This window comes from Panthera leo, chromosome D3, assembly GCF_018350215.1.
Source record: "Panthera leo isolate Ple1 chromosome D3, P.leo_Ple1_pat1.1, whole genome shotgun sequence".
Classification (NCBI taxonomy): domain Eukaryota; kingdom Metazoa; phylum Chordata; class Mammalia; order Carnivora; family Felidae; genus Panthera; species Panthera leo.
In genome coordinates this window covers 91,890,594-91,905,626 of record NC_056690.1, presented here as the reverse complement: position 1 = coordinate 91,905,626, position 15,033 = coordinate 91,890,594, and the positions used below count along the sequence as shown (strand labels likewise).

The following is a 15,033-nucleotide window of genomic DNA, read 5'->3' as shown; positions in this document are numbered from 1 at the left end:
GTGATGGGGGGGGGGGGTCTCATGGAAAGTACACACTGTTCTTGAATATTGAAATAAAATAATAAACTTTTAATGATATTTGTACGGGTGTCTTACTTTATCTTTATTCTGGTCTGTGGACCGCGAGCCAAACAGAGCAAAAGTCGCGTCTCGGAGGCAACGTGCGTGAGTGCTTCCTGAGCAGGGGCTGAGCCGCCGGTCAGTGCGTTATCACCGGACGGCTTTCCCGGTAAGAGAAAGTGGAACACAGGTCATGGTTAGGGCACTGGTTTGCTCACTCACAAGGCAAAGAATTTTCAATTTGTCCCTGAACAGCCTGTTGAAGTATATTTACACTTTATTGTTTTACCAGAATAAACACCTGTTAACGTGAGCTGAAGAAACTCTGAGAAATTACTTCTTGCCACACGGAGACCTCAACAACCATAAGGGGTTTGGGAAATTTTGTGTGTTAGCTGCTGTGGGTTACAGAAGTTCTGTTTCCAAAAGATAAACCAAAGTTTTCACTTGGTTTTGTTTTGCTTTTAACTAAAATCCCGGACTCCCTAGTGCCTCAGCCATGAGAAACCGTGCACGCCTGCGGGTTAGCGAGGGAAGCCCCCCAACTCTGGGATGCCTGTGGGAGCCCTTCTCCAGGGGCCCCGGGCCCGGTGTCGTGCGAATCCCCCCAAGAACGAACGGGGAAGCCGTCCTGCTCGGCCGGGACCGACCCCTCTCCTCTCCACCTCCGGACCCAAACCCTCAGACTGACGAATTGTGAAATTCATGCACAGATAGACACGTTTTGAAAATAGTATTCTTTCAGGGGCATCTTAACGGACATGTAAGACAGGTTTTTGAAACTAAAAAAATATAATGGGGCGCCTGTGTGGTTCCGTTGGTTAAGTGACTCACGGTTCCTGAGTTCAAGCCCGTGTCAGACTCGGTGCTGACAGTACTGAGCCTGCTTGGGATTCTCTCTCCCTCTCTCTGCCTGCCCCACGCTCCCGTTCTCTCTCAAAATAAGTTTTAAAAAGCCACACGACGAGAACACAGCATCACGTCTGTGATGTCTTGACCAAAGGTGCGTCATGAAGAAACGCTGGGGGAGAAAGTGGGGGACCGCCTCCTGCATGACCGGCCCGTTTTTCAGAAATGTCGCCGTGACGGGAGCCACGGCCAGAGGGGGTGCAGTTCCGACCCGAAGGTCAGGGTAGGTGGGAGCCTGAAGCCCTCTGTTGGTGTGAGGGCGGTACTGTCCGTGCCCTTCCTGTAACTCGTATGGAAGTTTGAAACCGCCTCAGAAATGCAGGGGTACACAGAAGGGATAAAGACGGTCGGTCATTATGGGGCACCTGGGTGGCTCAGTCGGTTGAGCGTCCGACTTCGGCTCAGGTCATGATCTCACGGTTCGTGAGTTCGAGCCCCACGTCGGGCTCTGTGCCGACAGCTCGGAGCCTAGAGCCTGCTTCAGGTTGTGTCCCTCTCTCCCTCTCTGCCCCTCCCCTGCTCACACTCTCTCTCGTGGTTCGGTCGGTTGAGTATCCAACTTCGGATCGGGTCATGATCTCACAGTCCATGAGTTTGAGACCCGCATCGGGCTCTGGGCCGACACCTCGGAGCCTGGACCCTGCTTTAGATTCTGTGTCTCCCTCTCTCTCCCCCTCCCCCACCCTTGCTCTGTCTCTGTCTCAGAAATAAACATTAAAAAAAAAAAAAAAAAGAGATGGTGGGTCATTAAACCTGAGAAAGAAAGATCACCCCAAGGGAAGCAGGAAAAGGGCGCCGTGAAGAGCGCCCCGGGGCAGGTGGCCAGCTGTTGTCCCACTTGGCACAGAGCCACCAAGAAACTGGCGGACCTCACGTCAAGATGAGCTGCTCTGCGTGAGTCATAGGACCGTCTTCCCAGGGAGTGTGGTTACCAGGGTAACTTGGTTCTGATACAAGAGTGGCGGCATAGGACCGTGTCTCTTGATTGATCCAGGATAATGGAATCAGGAAAACATGTTTGTCAGTAGAGAGTGTGAAGCAGTGTGTGTGGGTGTAGACAGTTTCCATTTTTCACTCCTTCCTGAAGGACTAAAAAGAGCCAATACCTCAAAGGTGCTACGTGACAATAACAGCTTCTCGGTGACGGGGACGGCATCGTGGATGGTGTGGGGTAAATTGGCCACTGACGTTTGTAATAAAAATTCCCATTGAGAGAGCAAGCCGAGCCAGGGACACTTCACGGGCTCCCGAGAGATCGGACGACGTAGCACCAGCAGCCGCGATGCATCTGAACTTCTCACAAGACGCCAGTTTCCTGGGCGCTGGCAGAGGGCTCCTGGGTCAGAGAGAAAGGGGGTGATCGGTCACAGCACCGGGGGAAGCAGGGCATCAGCCTCTGTGCGGATATCCCCACGCCCGACTGCCACAGGGCGACCCAAAGTGGGCCAGGTGATGCCCGCACGCACAGGGCACCGTGGTGCAGGAGAGGAGCCCGGGCTTAGGGAACCCGGGGCTTTTATACAAGGCAGCCAGCTGGCCTGACCTGGCCCCAGAGGAAGACACGTCTTGATTAGACCGGTCAGGAAACAAGCATGGCTCTGCTCTGAAGATTCCCCAGCTCCAGAGTCCGCGTCCTACACGAACAGCCTCGGAAAGATCCCGGGTCAAAGGCAGAGAGCACTGTGTCCCAGGACGCCCAGGAACGAGGCACCTGCGGAGCGTGGCCTCCCACCCGTGACGGCTCATTAACTGAGAACAACTAACTTTATAGGTGAGGGGACAGGCCCTGAGAAGTTACCTGAGTGTCCTGACGACACGGTCAGCCATCAGCCCCAGGACCGGTCTGACCCGAGGTCCCAAGTCACCCTGCCCCTCAGCTTTGCTGGCGCACAGGAAGCTTTGTGAACTCATGCCTTTGTGTTTGGACACAAAGACTCTTACATCATCAGAGAGCCAAGCGGCCCGGGAAAATGCATCTGGAGAAGCGTTTTAAACGGTGGAGACAACCACTGTTATCTCCCTGGAAGAGAGCAGATCTTCCAGAATCTGGGAATTCTTTCTAAAAAGTCCCTTCCCCCCACCCATCACATTTTAAAACCTGTTAGAGCAATATTCCTCCGACAAACAAGAATTGTCAATTTCTCACCATTCCCTCCGATATAAGTCCAGGAAAGAAAACCCAAAATCATTTTAGGTAGTTCAGTCCAACAAGGTATGGAGCCTCCACTCTGTGCTAGGAACAAGGTGCACAGGGATGTCCTCAGTTTGTCGTCTCGACAGGACAAGGACTTCATAAACCTCCAACTTCTAAAAGTTTGCAAATATATCTTTACTTATTTAAAATTTATTTACTTATTTTAAGGTAAACAGAGACCGCTGAGCGGGAGAGAAGCAGAGAGAGAGAGACAGAGAGAGAATCCCAAGCAGGGGCTCGAACTCACGAAGCCGTGAGATCACGACCTGAGCCGAAACCAAGAGTAGGACAATTAACCGACTGAGCCAGCCAGACGCCCCTGGAAATAGATCTTTAAATAGATCTTTAAATAATATAAACGAACTCCACTGGTGTTTCTGAGGAAGTCTAACACCCCACACAGCTCACAAACAGACACAGTGATACCGTGATGGCGTTTCATTTCCTTGTTTTTACTCCCAAATACCTTGTGCGAGAGAGAAAATGAACAGTTATCCTCAAGGACAGAAAAGAAGACCCGCTCGCACTCTTCAAACCCCATGGATCTCAATTCATTGAAATCCAGCGTCGCTGTGTTGGGTTAACCCTTGCTGAAAACGCTACCTACAGAAAACATCCATCTTTAAAACAGTCGTAACTCACCCCGAACCCAAAAAATGTAAATATACAGGAGCTTTAAAATAATACCAAAACTATTTTTATTCTTCTTAAAGCCAGCACAGTGGCTTTTGGCAGAACTATCCATTTCTAATACAAAATTGGATTAAATAAATATTATCCAATGTATAAATAGACCACGGGACAATTTTGAAGGGTAGAAAAAAAATTCTTCTGTAAATAAAAAAAAAAAATTAATTTTCTTTACTGGTGAATCAAGAGTGAATCACTATGTCATTGTAGGATTTGTCAAATAGATTACAAACCTTGATTTAATACAAAAGTCTTCATGTTGTAAAGAATTACATGTAAAAAAGATTAAATAGCAAAATTTCTTAAGGTTACTGCCTATTGCTCCTGCCATGTAATCTTTATTTTTTTTAGTGCTTCAAATAGTTTATTCATCATCCATGAGAACCTACCATAGCGCCTCTATGTGAAGGGCAGGGGTATGACAGGGAGTGTGAGCTCATCTGTGTGTGTGTGTGTGTGTATGTGTGTGTGCACACACGCGCACATGCCTCAGGAAGGGCAGTCCATTCAGATCAGGTCAACAGTGACAAAGAGAAACTTGACTTACAAAACTTACCAAGGCGAAGAAAACGCCTTGATAAGGATAAGGCAAAGATCTAGAGGCCCCGGGATGTCAACACCTTTGAAATTCTGTCCTAAGAACCCAAACCCCTACGTTGCATGAATAGGGATTCAGTGGCAAAAAGAGAAAAAAAAAAACCTAGATTACTACAAAGTGCCAATTATATAATTTCATCTCTGCCTCACTTTACATAGATTTGAGAAAGAGAATAGATTAGCGATGACCAACCCTTGGATTATTATTTTTTTGGTGGTGGTGGTGGGGACACAATAATGATTTTGAAATAAACTTCTGGGAAGAAAAAAAAAAAAAAAAAACAGGCAAAAAAGCAGGCATGAGAAGTCTCTAAAAAGAACACCCAGAAAGCAGACCTACGTATCTTACGTATCTTCTTTCAAAGGGTTACTTACATAAATCTGAGTGATCATTTAATGTCAAAAGTGTGCACCTTCATGAGTTACAGATATTTGTCTGCGAAGGAGAACAGAAACCTACTCACACTTCTAAGAAAACCTTGTACCTGTACCAGCGCAAGCATTGCTGGCACATAAATGCTCCACGGGAGGTTCAGAGATGGGAGAACTGGGTATAATCGTGAAGGCCAAGCTCACATTCCCTTACAGGCAATGGGGCAGGGAGCACAGGATATCAAGCTAGAGTCGCTGCCCCATTCAGTGTCTCACTTGCTCGGAACAGAAACCCGACGGGGCAGTCAGTGGGAATTCCTCGTTAGAACAGATGGTCCCGTCCCATCCGCGTTGGGCGGCGGGGGGTCGGGTCTGCACCGAACAGCCAGGCAGGCGTCTCCCCCAGTCCCTTGTGGGGTCTGACCCCCCTCCCCCTGACCCGTGCAAGCACTGGGGGACCCACAGAGGAGGGCCCGGGGTAGGGACACTTCGGTTTACATTTCTGAAGAGATGTTTTTATTTTACTCTATTGTTCTGGGAAAACAGGACCACCCTTGTGTCCTCCAGGGGACGGGACCCTACGCCCGCCACACCCTGGCTGCCTGCCCGCCCCAGGAAGCATCCCCTGGTTCTTAGTGTCTGTGCAAAGGCAGGTCACCCTCTAGGCTCACGTGAGTGCTCCTGGACCCTCCCCTCACCACCAGAGTGGGTTCAGGACAGTCACGCACTTTCCAGAGGGACCCAAGTGACCAGGGGATTGTCTAAGGTGGCCAATCATGAAGACAACGGACAACAGGAGGGACATTCATAGCTCACATGGATGGTGCGCCTGTCACTGATTTGTGAGGTCTGGAGCCCCTCAGAGGGACCTTCCAGGGGGTTAAGTCCTCCTCGTCCGGACTTCACAGAGGTGAAGGGAAAGATCGCTAAAGTTCTGCTCTGTTAAAAATGATCTGAACTTGAAATTAATTCATGTGCCAAACTGTTACGTATTAAATACTTCAAAAGAAAAAAATTAATCACACTTCCTAACTTCATTTTTTATTTATTGTTATTCCAAAGCAGGTACGCTATGAGGAGATATTTCTAAAAATACAGTTATCTGTTCTCAAAACCCTGGTTATGCAGGAGGCTAGAAATCTCTTGTCAGAAGACATTTATTAACCAGTAAAATATAAAGATCAACCTGTACTCCACCAAAGGTTCAAGTGAAATTATGTCTTTACAAAACCTTATATTTTCAAGGAATGTTTTGCAAAGAAGCAGCTTTTATAACTAGGAAGTAAATAAAAATAATATATTAATGTCTTGTGTTTGCCTGCTGAGTTAATAAATCGAGAAAACTCACAAAATGAATTATTGATAGATTGTTCCTCATTTTCTTTGACGAAAATAAAAGTAGGCTTTAGATTCACCTGGTAAGGCCTTACGTAAACAGGCAGTTCACCAATACAGTTCACTGAACTACGCTTTCTGTACAAGTAGGAATCAAACCCTTTTAGACACTGTCCTGAGAGATGACATTTAATGCTACAACCAAAATAAATAACCTAGCGAGAACAAAATTTTTTAAATGCAATAATTTCAACTTTGGAGATCTCTGTTCACCAAAATTAATCAACATTTCTAAAATATTTTAATACAAAATTATAAAAGAAAAGTGCATTAAAAGCAGAATCTTTAAAACTCTGGCACAATTACAATTATTCTGAATATATGGACTACTGCCGGTACACAATGACATTCAAGGAGAACCTCAGGATATAGAAGTCCAGTATCACAAGAATAAGTCAAATAAGGCTTTTTTTTTCCTTAAAAAAATATACAATACACAAAGCAGTTTGAAAAAAAAGTAATATTATTTAACAGTTTTCTGACTTAAATATTTTCACATAACAAAAGTTTTTATATCACCATCAATATTACTTATATACATATGCCCAAAGTGAACAACAACAACAACAACAAAAAAAAAATCAAAAGATGCCCTTTGAAAAAATAACAGTGAGAATGTCTCTTTCTTCAGGAATCTGAAATGAGCCCGTCTCTTAATATACAAAGTCCATACAATATTTATAATAAAACTGCTCTCTTCTGAAACCAGGGAGGCAATGAGAGAAAATAAAAGCAATTATTTTTCAGGAAGAAAAAACCAAAGGCAAAGCAACCCCACCTTTATGTTACAGTGAAAAGATACCCATTTGTGAATATAACGAATACAATACTGATCTGAAGTGCTCGCAGGGAGCTAAAAACTCTGACGCTCTCTCTGGAATCTGGGGACTAGAGCTTCTATTTACAAAATATACTGTTCAGCCACACAGAGGCCCATATATCTGCGTATGTACATATGTATTTATATATAGAACATATAAATAACTCTGAAGGAGAAATTCACATGAAGTAAAGAACTTTCCATCTTTGGAATGCTGTAGGAGCAACGCACACTGCCCCCGCACGGGGTGGGATTTGGTTTGGGACGTGTTCAATGTGGCACCATTGATGATAGTAAAGAATTCCCTGAAATAAAAAATACACCTGCTTATGCGTGAAGAGAAAGTCACGGGGCTCGTACGGTCCTTACCTTTAATCTACAAATGCACCTCTCAGGCGTCGGGGTGGGCAGGGCCACGGCGCCCTCACTCCCGGGAGCCAGCTCTGCCCTTCCCTGCTTGTGACGTATGGCTTGTGCTTTCTGCAACCGTCTAACCCGCGTACCTGGATGTCGACTAAAGAAGCAAGTGCGGCCCCTCCCGTGAGGACGGTTTAATCCTTCTCGGCGTCGGGTTTACAGCCCCCCAGGTTTCTGCCCCGATGCTGTGTTCCTGTAGCTAATGGTCAGACAAACGTGATGCGGAGAGAACTGGTCCAGCCAGCTCTCAAGGAACTAGTTAGATTAACTTACGGTAGACCAAAAACAGTCCATTTCTAACTTCAAAATGCACAGAGGAAAAGAAATGGAAAAAACTTCCCTGTGTGTTCTGACATTTTTCGAACTTCATGCACCTAATTTTATGTGTGTTTTATAAGCTCTGCTTCTTACGACAGAAAGCATGAAGGAAACTATCTTACTTTTTCCATGGTAACTTTCGTCTTTGCCAATACAAAGACGTCACACCACGAGGACAGTGAGATCCAGTTAAGTTCTGTTTAACTAGATGCACTGGCCGCCGAGTAGAGGGGGAAACTACCTATCGTAGTACCTGAGCTCAATGATTCGTAGACAAATGACGGCACCGCGTTCACACCGTCCCCGGTTTTTTCCTCTCAGTCTCTGAAAGACAATGATTCTTAGATAATTTTATAACTGAAACACCGCGGTGGTAACATCCTTGACACTTGGAGCTTCAACACGGACACTCCAAGCGCTCTGTTCTTCCGCCACATGCGACTCGAGGGACGGCCGTCCAGGCGGGGACGGGCGCGTCAGAACACACCGGCCAAGGCCTGCCACTCGCTCGCGGCCTCCTGCACCACGTCTTCCAGCTGGAGGGTCCGGCTCAGCTCCTCCGCTCCGGGCTCCTGCGGGGCCACGGGCTCCTGCACGCTTCCTGCAGCACAGACGGGAAAGAGCAGGCGGGGGCTCGGCCAGCGGCACACGGCTGCTCACGTTTACACAGAGACGATTAAACACAGACCAGAGATCTCTAAATTGGTTCGCTTTCCGTCCCACTGGAAAAATCATTTGAGCTGCAGCTTAAATAATTATGGGGGTGACAACTTCCGCTCTTGGAATGTGAATGAACGGCCCTTGCCGCGCACCCTCGCTGCCGGACGGTTACGTCAACGCGGGCGTGGTGAGCGATTAATCACGAATCCCACCAATACGGCGGGCATGGCCTCCTCACAAGACGAGGAGCACAGAATGTTTGTGTGACAACATAGCCTCCCTCTCTGGATGCCCCGCCCCAGGTGAAGGCCCGTCCCGCTGGCTCCCGGACCCCACCGTCCTGAACAACCATGATCCCGAGACACAGAAGCACGGGCCTCCCGCTCAGCTAGCAGTGTCCACGGTGGCCGTGGCGAGGCCATGTGCTCCCCTTGCCTCCCTGGCACAGCCGGGTGCTGTGCGGGCCACCAAGGACCAGGAGGGAGACGGGCCGTGGGGGGGGGGGGGGGGGGGGCGGGGGGCAGGGGGCAGACGGGCCATAGCAGGCGGGGGCGGGCCTTACCGGTGTAGCTGTGCGCCCGCTTCATGTGCAGCTTCATGTTGCTCTTCTGGGTGAAGCCCATGACGCAGTAGTCACACTTGTAGGGCCTCTCGCCCGTGTGCTTCTTCATGTGCACCTGCAGCGCGCTCTTCTGGTTGAAGGCCTTCTCGCAGAGCGTGCAGTGGAACGGCCGCTCCCCTGGGGGGACGCACACGCGTGAGCGCCCTCTGGACGCTGCGCACACGGGAGCGCCCCCCTCCGCCGCCCGCGCCCCGCCCCCCGCGCCGCCGCGCCCGAGGGCACACACGGGGAAAGCGTCCTGAGCAGCCTCCACAGAGTGCTAGGGCGAATGTACCCCACAGCGAGACCCAAAATAAAGGCTGAATCAAAAGCTACTGCAACTCCCAGAAGCATCTGGAAATACAAGTAGAACGCCCGTGGCTTACACAAAATGTTGCTGACACACCTTAGGCAGTAAGGCAAGAAAACATTAAGTAGGCGAGAACATCAAAGCCACTTAATGAAAAGGCTGATTTATCTAGTATTTTCTCAAATGCCATTTTAGCTGCTTTTGAGTTAATGCACAAACTGAACACTGAAGGCAAAGCTTCCATGTCGGCCTCCCGCGGCCAGCCCGTCTGGCAGTGGGCTCGTCTCCAGTGCCCCCTCCGGCCCGCAGCCCTGCCCCTCGCCGTCCCTGCCTCTGCCCCACACGCCGGGCCACCGCCAAGCCCCCAGGGCACGACCCCTTCCTCTGGGCCTACAAGGTTCTTTCCCGTGGACTCTGCACGGCTGCCTCCTGGTCAGGGGTCTGTCCCTCTCCCGGCCCGGCCTTCCTGGACCACGTGTCAGCAGGAAGCACCGCGCGGTGGCTCAGAGATCACCTGCCCTGCATGCTCCCAGGGTGTCACGCTAAGTCCGTCCCTGCTACCCAGCGGCCGAGACGCAGGAGGTCTCAACCACGGCCCACCGGTGCCAGGCAGAGCCGTGAAAGGGCTCCGACGCTGTCCTGCCGTAATCCCCGGGACTCTGCACGCGAGGACGTCGTACCTGTGACGGCGCTCCCTCACACACAGGGAACGGTATCACAGGCGTCATTACAGCCACCGGTGAGGGGACTCGGGGGACCCAGAGGGGGATCGTCCCTGTGGGCCCACACACACCCTGCCGGAGCAGAGGCGGCCGCAGGGACCGGAGGCTGCACGGGGCTCTCCGCTGGTTTGCAGACGGAGCGCCCGCGGGACGGGGGCGGTCCCGGTCAGCGGCACGCAGCGCACGGGGTGACGTGCCAGCAGCGGGCTCTCCACGCCTCCGTGCGCACCCGGCTCGTTGGCAAAGCCCCTTAGCGCGTAAAATCACGAGCAGGTAGGGCATCGCTGCTTTTCACTCCCACGCTGCCGAGTGCCGGCCTGTGCGGACCACCGGGGACGTCCCCGAGGACGCCAGAGCCCGGGGCCGGGAGGGGCGCGGACGGGGCCGGCCAGGGGCACCGGAGGGCGCAGAGGCCTCGTGGGGGGCGGGGTCCGGGCTGACACCCGAAGAGGAGTCAGAGGAGGCCGGGCGGAGGGAGACCTGGAGGCCAGCACAGGTCGCGCACAGCAACGCCAGTCACGGCACAGCAGGCGCAGCTGCAGGTCCTCAGAGGGCACGAGACGGCCACGTCCGCCTGCCCCCCAGGGTCTCCACCCGGCCGGCGCGGAGGCAGACCAGGCCTCGGCGGAGCAGGGAAGGCGCTGAGGCAGAGGCCGCCGGGCCGGGTCAGGGCGGGTGGCGCGTCACGGGGCGGGAGAGGCAGGGACAGACCCGAGCAGGCTCAGGTGGGGACAGGACGTCCGCACAGAGAAGCCTGAGGACGCAGGGGAAGGGAAGGAAGGGCCCCCGAATGCGGGCCCAGCCCCGGAGGACGCAGCAGCCGGCGCCTCCCGCGTCGTGAGTTCTGTGGTCGCCCAGGAGACCACAAACTCCGTGGCCTGCGGAAGCCAGCGTGCCAAGTGAGCGACGGCAGCGTGCAGGCCCAGCTCCACAGGGCACGTGTGCCGCGATCCCCTTACTCGTCGGCGGCGCCCCGGTTACCTGTGTGGATGCGGCTGTGCCGCTCCAGCTGGCTGGGCTTGGCGAACGCCTTCTCACAGGTGTCACACTTGAACACTCTGGGCTTCTGGGAGCTGAGGGAAGGGCCGGCTTGGTGCGTCTGCATGTGCTCCTGTTAACGACCACACAAGACACCTGGGGTCACGCCGGGACCACAGACCTGTGACAGGAAAGGCAACTCGGCCACGGGATCACGGCCGCCGCACGGCCCACCCGGGGCCCCGCGCCGCGGGTCGGACACAGCAGGCCGACCCCGCCGCCCTCGGGCACCAGCTGTGAGGCTCTCCAGGGCCTCTGCCCTCCCTCGTTGCCCGTGACCTTGACGGTTTTTAGGAGCACCGCTCAGCTATTCTGTAGGATGTTCGTCAGCTGAGAACCGTCTGAGATGTTTCCCGTGACGGGACCGTGGCTCTGGGCTTAGGGGGTAAGGAGGTGTCTCGGTCCCAGACTATCAGGGGCGCACAGGCTGCTCCGCGACCGTGGACAAGCTGCAGCACGTGGCTGACGTCTCACCTGTCAGCCCCTCCCAGGCACACTTAACTCTGCTTTTCGCGCATCCTCGTGCGCCCCGGGGAAGAAGGAAGGAGGAGGGGACGCCACGAGGGCGGTGTCCAGATTGCTTGGGTTTGTCTCCTCTTCCCGGCCATTAACTTCTCCAAGCACATTTACGCCCGCGAGGACTCGCGGGGATTTATCGTGCGCCGTGGGTTATAACCCAACGCTACCTCATACCTTTTCTTGCTGCAACTGTTCCAGCTCTGGCCGCCGGGAGCTCTTCCAGAGGGTTCCCGGGTGCCTTCGACACATTTGTTACCCTTTTCTTTCCACCGGTGAGATTCAGGACTTCCACCGAATCGCGTCGGTCACCCTCGGAGGGGGTGGCGGTGCTGGGGGACGGCGGCCGGGCCGCAGGGGAGCCTACCTTGAGGTGAGTGGCGCGCTTGAAGGCCTTCCTGCACACGGGACACACGTGGATGCGCTCCCGGCCGTGCACCTCCTTGCTGTGCTGCAGCAGCATGGCGGCCGACGCGAAGCCGCGGCCACACTCCACGCACTGGTGCAGCCGGGCCTCCTTCTCGGGCGGCCCGCCCTGGGCCAGGCTGGCAGAGACGTCAGTGACCTGCGGCGGGGCCGGAAACCCCGGGCGTTACTCCACGGCTGCGGCTCGCAGCAGAGCGACAGAGGCACCCTCCGACACAGGCACACCCAGCCCCGAGTGTCGTCTGTCACCCTAGGGGGGCCGGCGGGGACCCAGGCATCCTATCTGACCGGCCCGCTCTCGCACTCGGGGCAGAGTTTAGAGAACGGAACGGGGTTCCACACACGTGACCTCCCAGGTGCAAATTCGGCTCCCACCTGACGTCCCGGCTGCTCTGGAGAGAGCTTCTCCACCCTGTCCCTGGCTTCCTCATCTGGTCAACCGTAACTATCAGGGCTGGCGACGGTTCGATGAGGTAACCCATGAAAGGTCCTGAGAATAACGCCTGGCTTACAGCACGTACTCAGGAAATGCTACTCGTGATGGTAGTTTTAGCAGAGACAAGTATAAAGGACACTGCCCCCACAATGCTGCTGCCTTGGCTGAAGATCTTTTCAGCAAAGTGCAATATAAACAATACTCAGTAGAAGGGGTTTTTAGCTTTTGATTGGATGAGAGCATTTTCTCCAAACTTTAACCACAACGAATTAGGTTTTCAAATCATGTTAATGGGATGCTATTAGCACCCGGAGAATAAATAAAGCCAGAGGAGTTTACTACTCACTTTTATAAAAAAGACTTTGGTTTTGCAGGTGAAAACTTATATAGAACAATTTAGTGGAAGAAAATCAGAAATAGTTATCAAGATAATTGATGGGATTTTCAACATTTTTGTTCTAGTTTATCAAGTACTTTTTCATAATACTGTAATATACAGAAGTGGATAAAATTTAAACACCTAACAAGAAAAGATTTCTACAAGGTGCTCTAATATTATTAATCTGTGCTGTAATAAAAAAAAAAAAGAATGGAATGAAAACACAAAATAGAAAACACGAGAGGCACAAAGCTGATGCAGTTGCGTCACATGCCATAAATAGGTGTCACTTTGTGGTGTCTGTTACGGGTACACGTTTCTACATGTGACGGTGTGTGCAAAGCAAAGAAACAAGGACACACTGTGTATTCAGATCAGCGCATAAAATATATTTGTTGTGAGTCAAAAAAAAGTCTGAAAACCCCTGGAATAAATCAGACTCAAAGCGCCTGCGTGGCTCAGTCGGTTGAGCGTCCGACTTCGGCTCAGGTCATGATCTCGCAGTTTGAGTTCGAGCCCTGCATCGGGCTCTGTGCCGACAGCTCGGAGCCTGGAGCCTGTTTCGGATTCTGTGTCTCCTCTCTCTGCCCCTCCCCTGCTCGTGCTCTGTCTCTCTCTCTCTCTCTCAAAAATAAATAAACATTAAAAAAAATTAAAACAAAAACAAAAACAAAAACAAAAACAAACCACACGATTAAAGCAAATGATGCAAAAAGTGCAGTCCCTAAAACAGACCCTGGGAGCCAATGGCGCTGACGTGCCTCCATTCCTCCGCCGGTCCTTCCCAGTAGCTATGGTAACTGGACGCCATCACAAGACATGAAGACTCGAGGCGGCGCCCTATCGCTGCGACCACAAGTGAAAGATCAGATGGGGAGCCCCCCCAGGCCGTCCTCCACGGGCAGCACAGCCCGAGAGCCCCGGAGACAAGTGGGCTACCATGACCCCCGCTGACGTGCAGCTGCATGAGGCCGACCGTGTCCCAATTCTTCATCACAAAGGAGTCCTTGGGGGGGCGCCTGAGTGGCTCACTTAAGCATCTGACTTCGGCTCGGGTCACGATCTCATGGTTCTACAAGTTCAAGCCCCACGTGGGGCTCTGTGCTGACAGCTCAGACCTGGAGCCTGCTTCACAATCTGTGTCTCTCTCTCCATCTGCCCCTCCCCCACTCGTGCTCTCTTTCAAAAATAAAAAAAAATAAAACAAAAATAAAGGAGTCCTCATCCCATTGAAAGGCCAATGAGAAATTTTCTTGAAAACTTACTTGCTAAAATTGCATAAAATGTAATGCTGCTTACAGTCAGTATTTATTATCTGTGCTTTAACTTTGAAAAGTTTTAAGGAAAGAGTTTTTAGATTCTTGTATATTTAGAACTATCATTCACTAAATCTTAGACCCTGAAAACATGCATTTTAAGTACAAAACTGGTCAAACGACAAATAGGTCATGCAGACACACATAGGTGTGATGCATGAAAAAGTATAACCAGACTTAAAACAATCAGCAAAGGCTTGACAAGAAAACCTATGAAAAGAACTAAACGCAGGTACACGGCCGAGTGAAATCGGATCGGTTGGCCAGAGGAATAAATTTACAACCAGACTCACGAGTTGCTTCTACATGACCCTGCAATACGGAAAGCCCACCCAACAAGCAACGTATCACGGCCCGGACGAGACCAGTGTGCTCCGCTCACCACTGGCTGCCCCGCAGCGCCCACTCCTCATCCCTGCTCGGGTGCAGACGGCCCCCCCAGAGGGACCGGCCCTTCCCGGTCCGTGTGCGTCAGCACCTGGGGCTGAGTGTGACGTACCTGGTAGGCGATGTCTTCGCCAGCGGCAGAGGAGGGCTGGGGGGTGTGGCTCACTAAGATGACCTGTGGGGAGCCCGCTCCCCCTTGGCCGGAGAGCGAGGGATCCGTGAGTAAGGCTGGGAACTGCTGACCCTGCTGGAGACAGACTGTGTCAGAGGCCGTACCGTTATCGAACCCAGGAAGAATTTAAAAGATCGCTTCGGGAGCCGCTACTGTGGAAAATGAGCTGGCAGGCCCTCGGAAACAACCACAGAATCAGCAGGTGACCGGGCAGCTCCGTCCCAGGTATCTGCCCCAGGGAAACAAAGACGCTTATGTACGAACATTCACGGCAACCAAGAAGGGGTTGTAAACCGAG

General features: G+C 52.0%; 1 protein-coding gene across 6 annotated transcripts in view; it reads right to left on the bottom strand.

Annotated features, from left to right (window-relative positions):
• Positions 1–5,851: 5,851 nt before the first annotated feature.
• ZNF236 (zinc finger protein 236) overlaps positions 5,852–15,033 on the bottom strand; it is a 106,599-nt gene continuing 97,417 nt past the window's right edge. For 5 of the 6 annotated variants that reach the window (XM_042911193.1, XM_042911194.1, XM_042911195.1 and 2 more), the window contains 5 exons: positions 14,676–14,810; positions 11,987–12,184; positions 11,047–11,176; positions 8,995–9,171; positions 5,852–8,373 (listed from right to left, as the gene is read on the bottom strand). In XM_042911193.1, coding sequence (XP_042767127.1) covers positions 8,249–8,373; positions 8,995–9,171; positions 11,047–11,176; positions 11,987–12,184; positions 14,676–14,810 — 765 coding nt within the window. In that variant the 3' untranslated portion in view covers positions 5,852–8,248. The remainder of the gene's footprint in view (positions 8,374–8,994; positions 9,172–11,046; positions 11,177–11,986; positions 12,185–14,675; positions 14,811–15,033) is intronic. The other variant, XM_042911192.1, reaches the window with a different exon arrangement.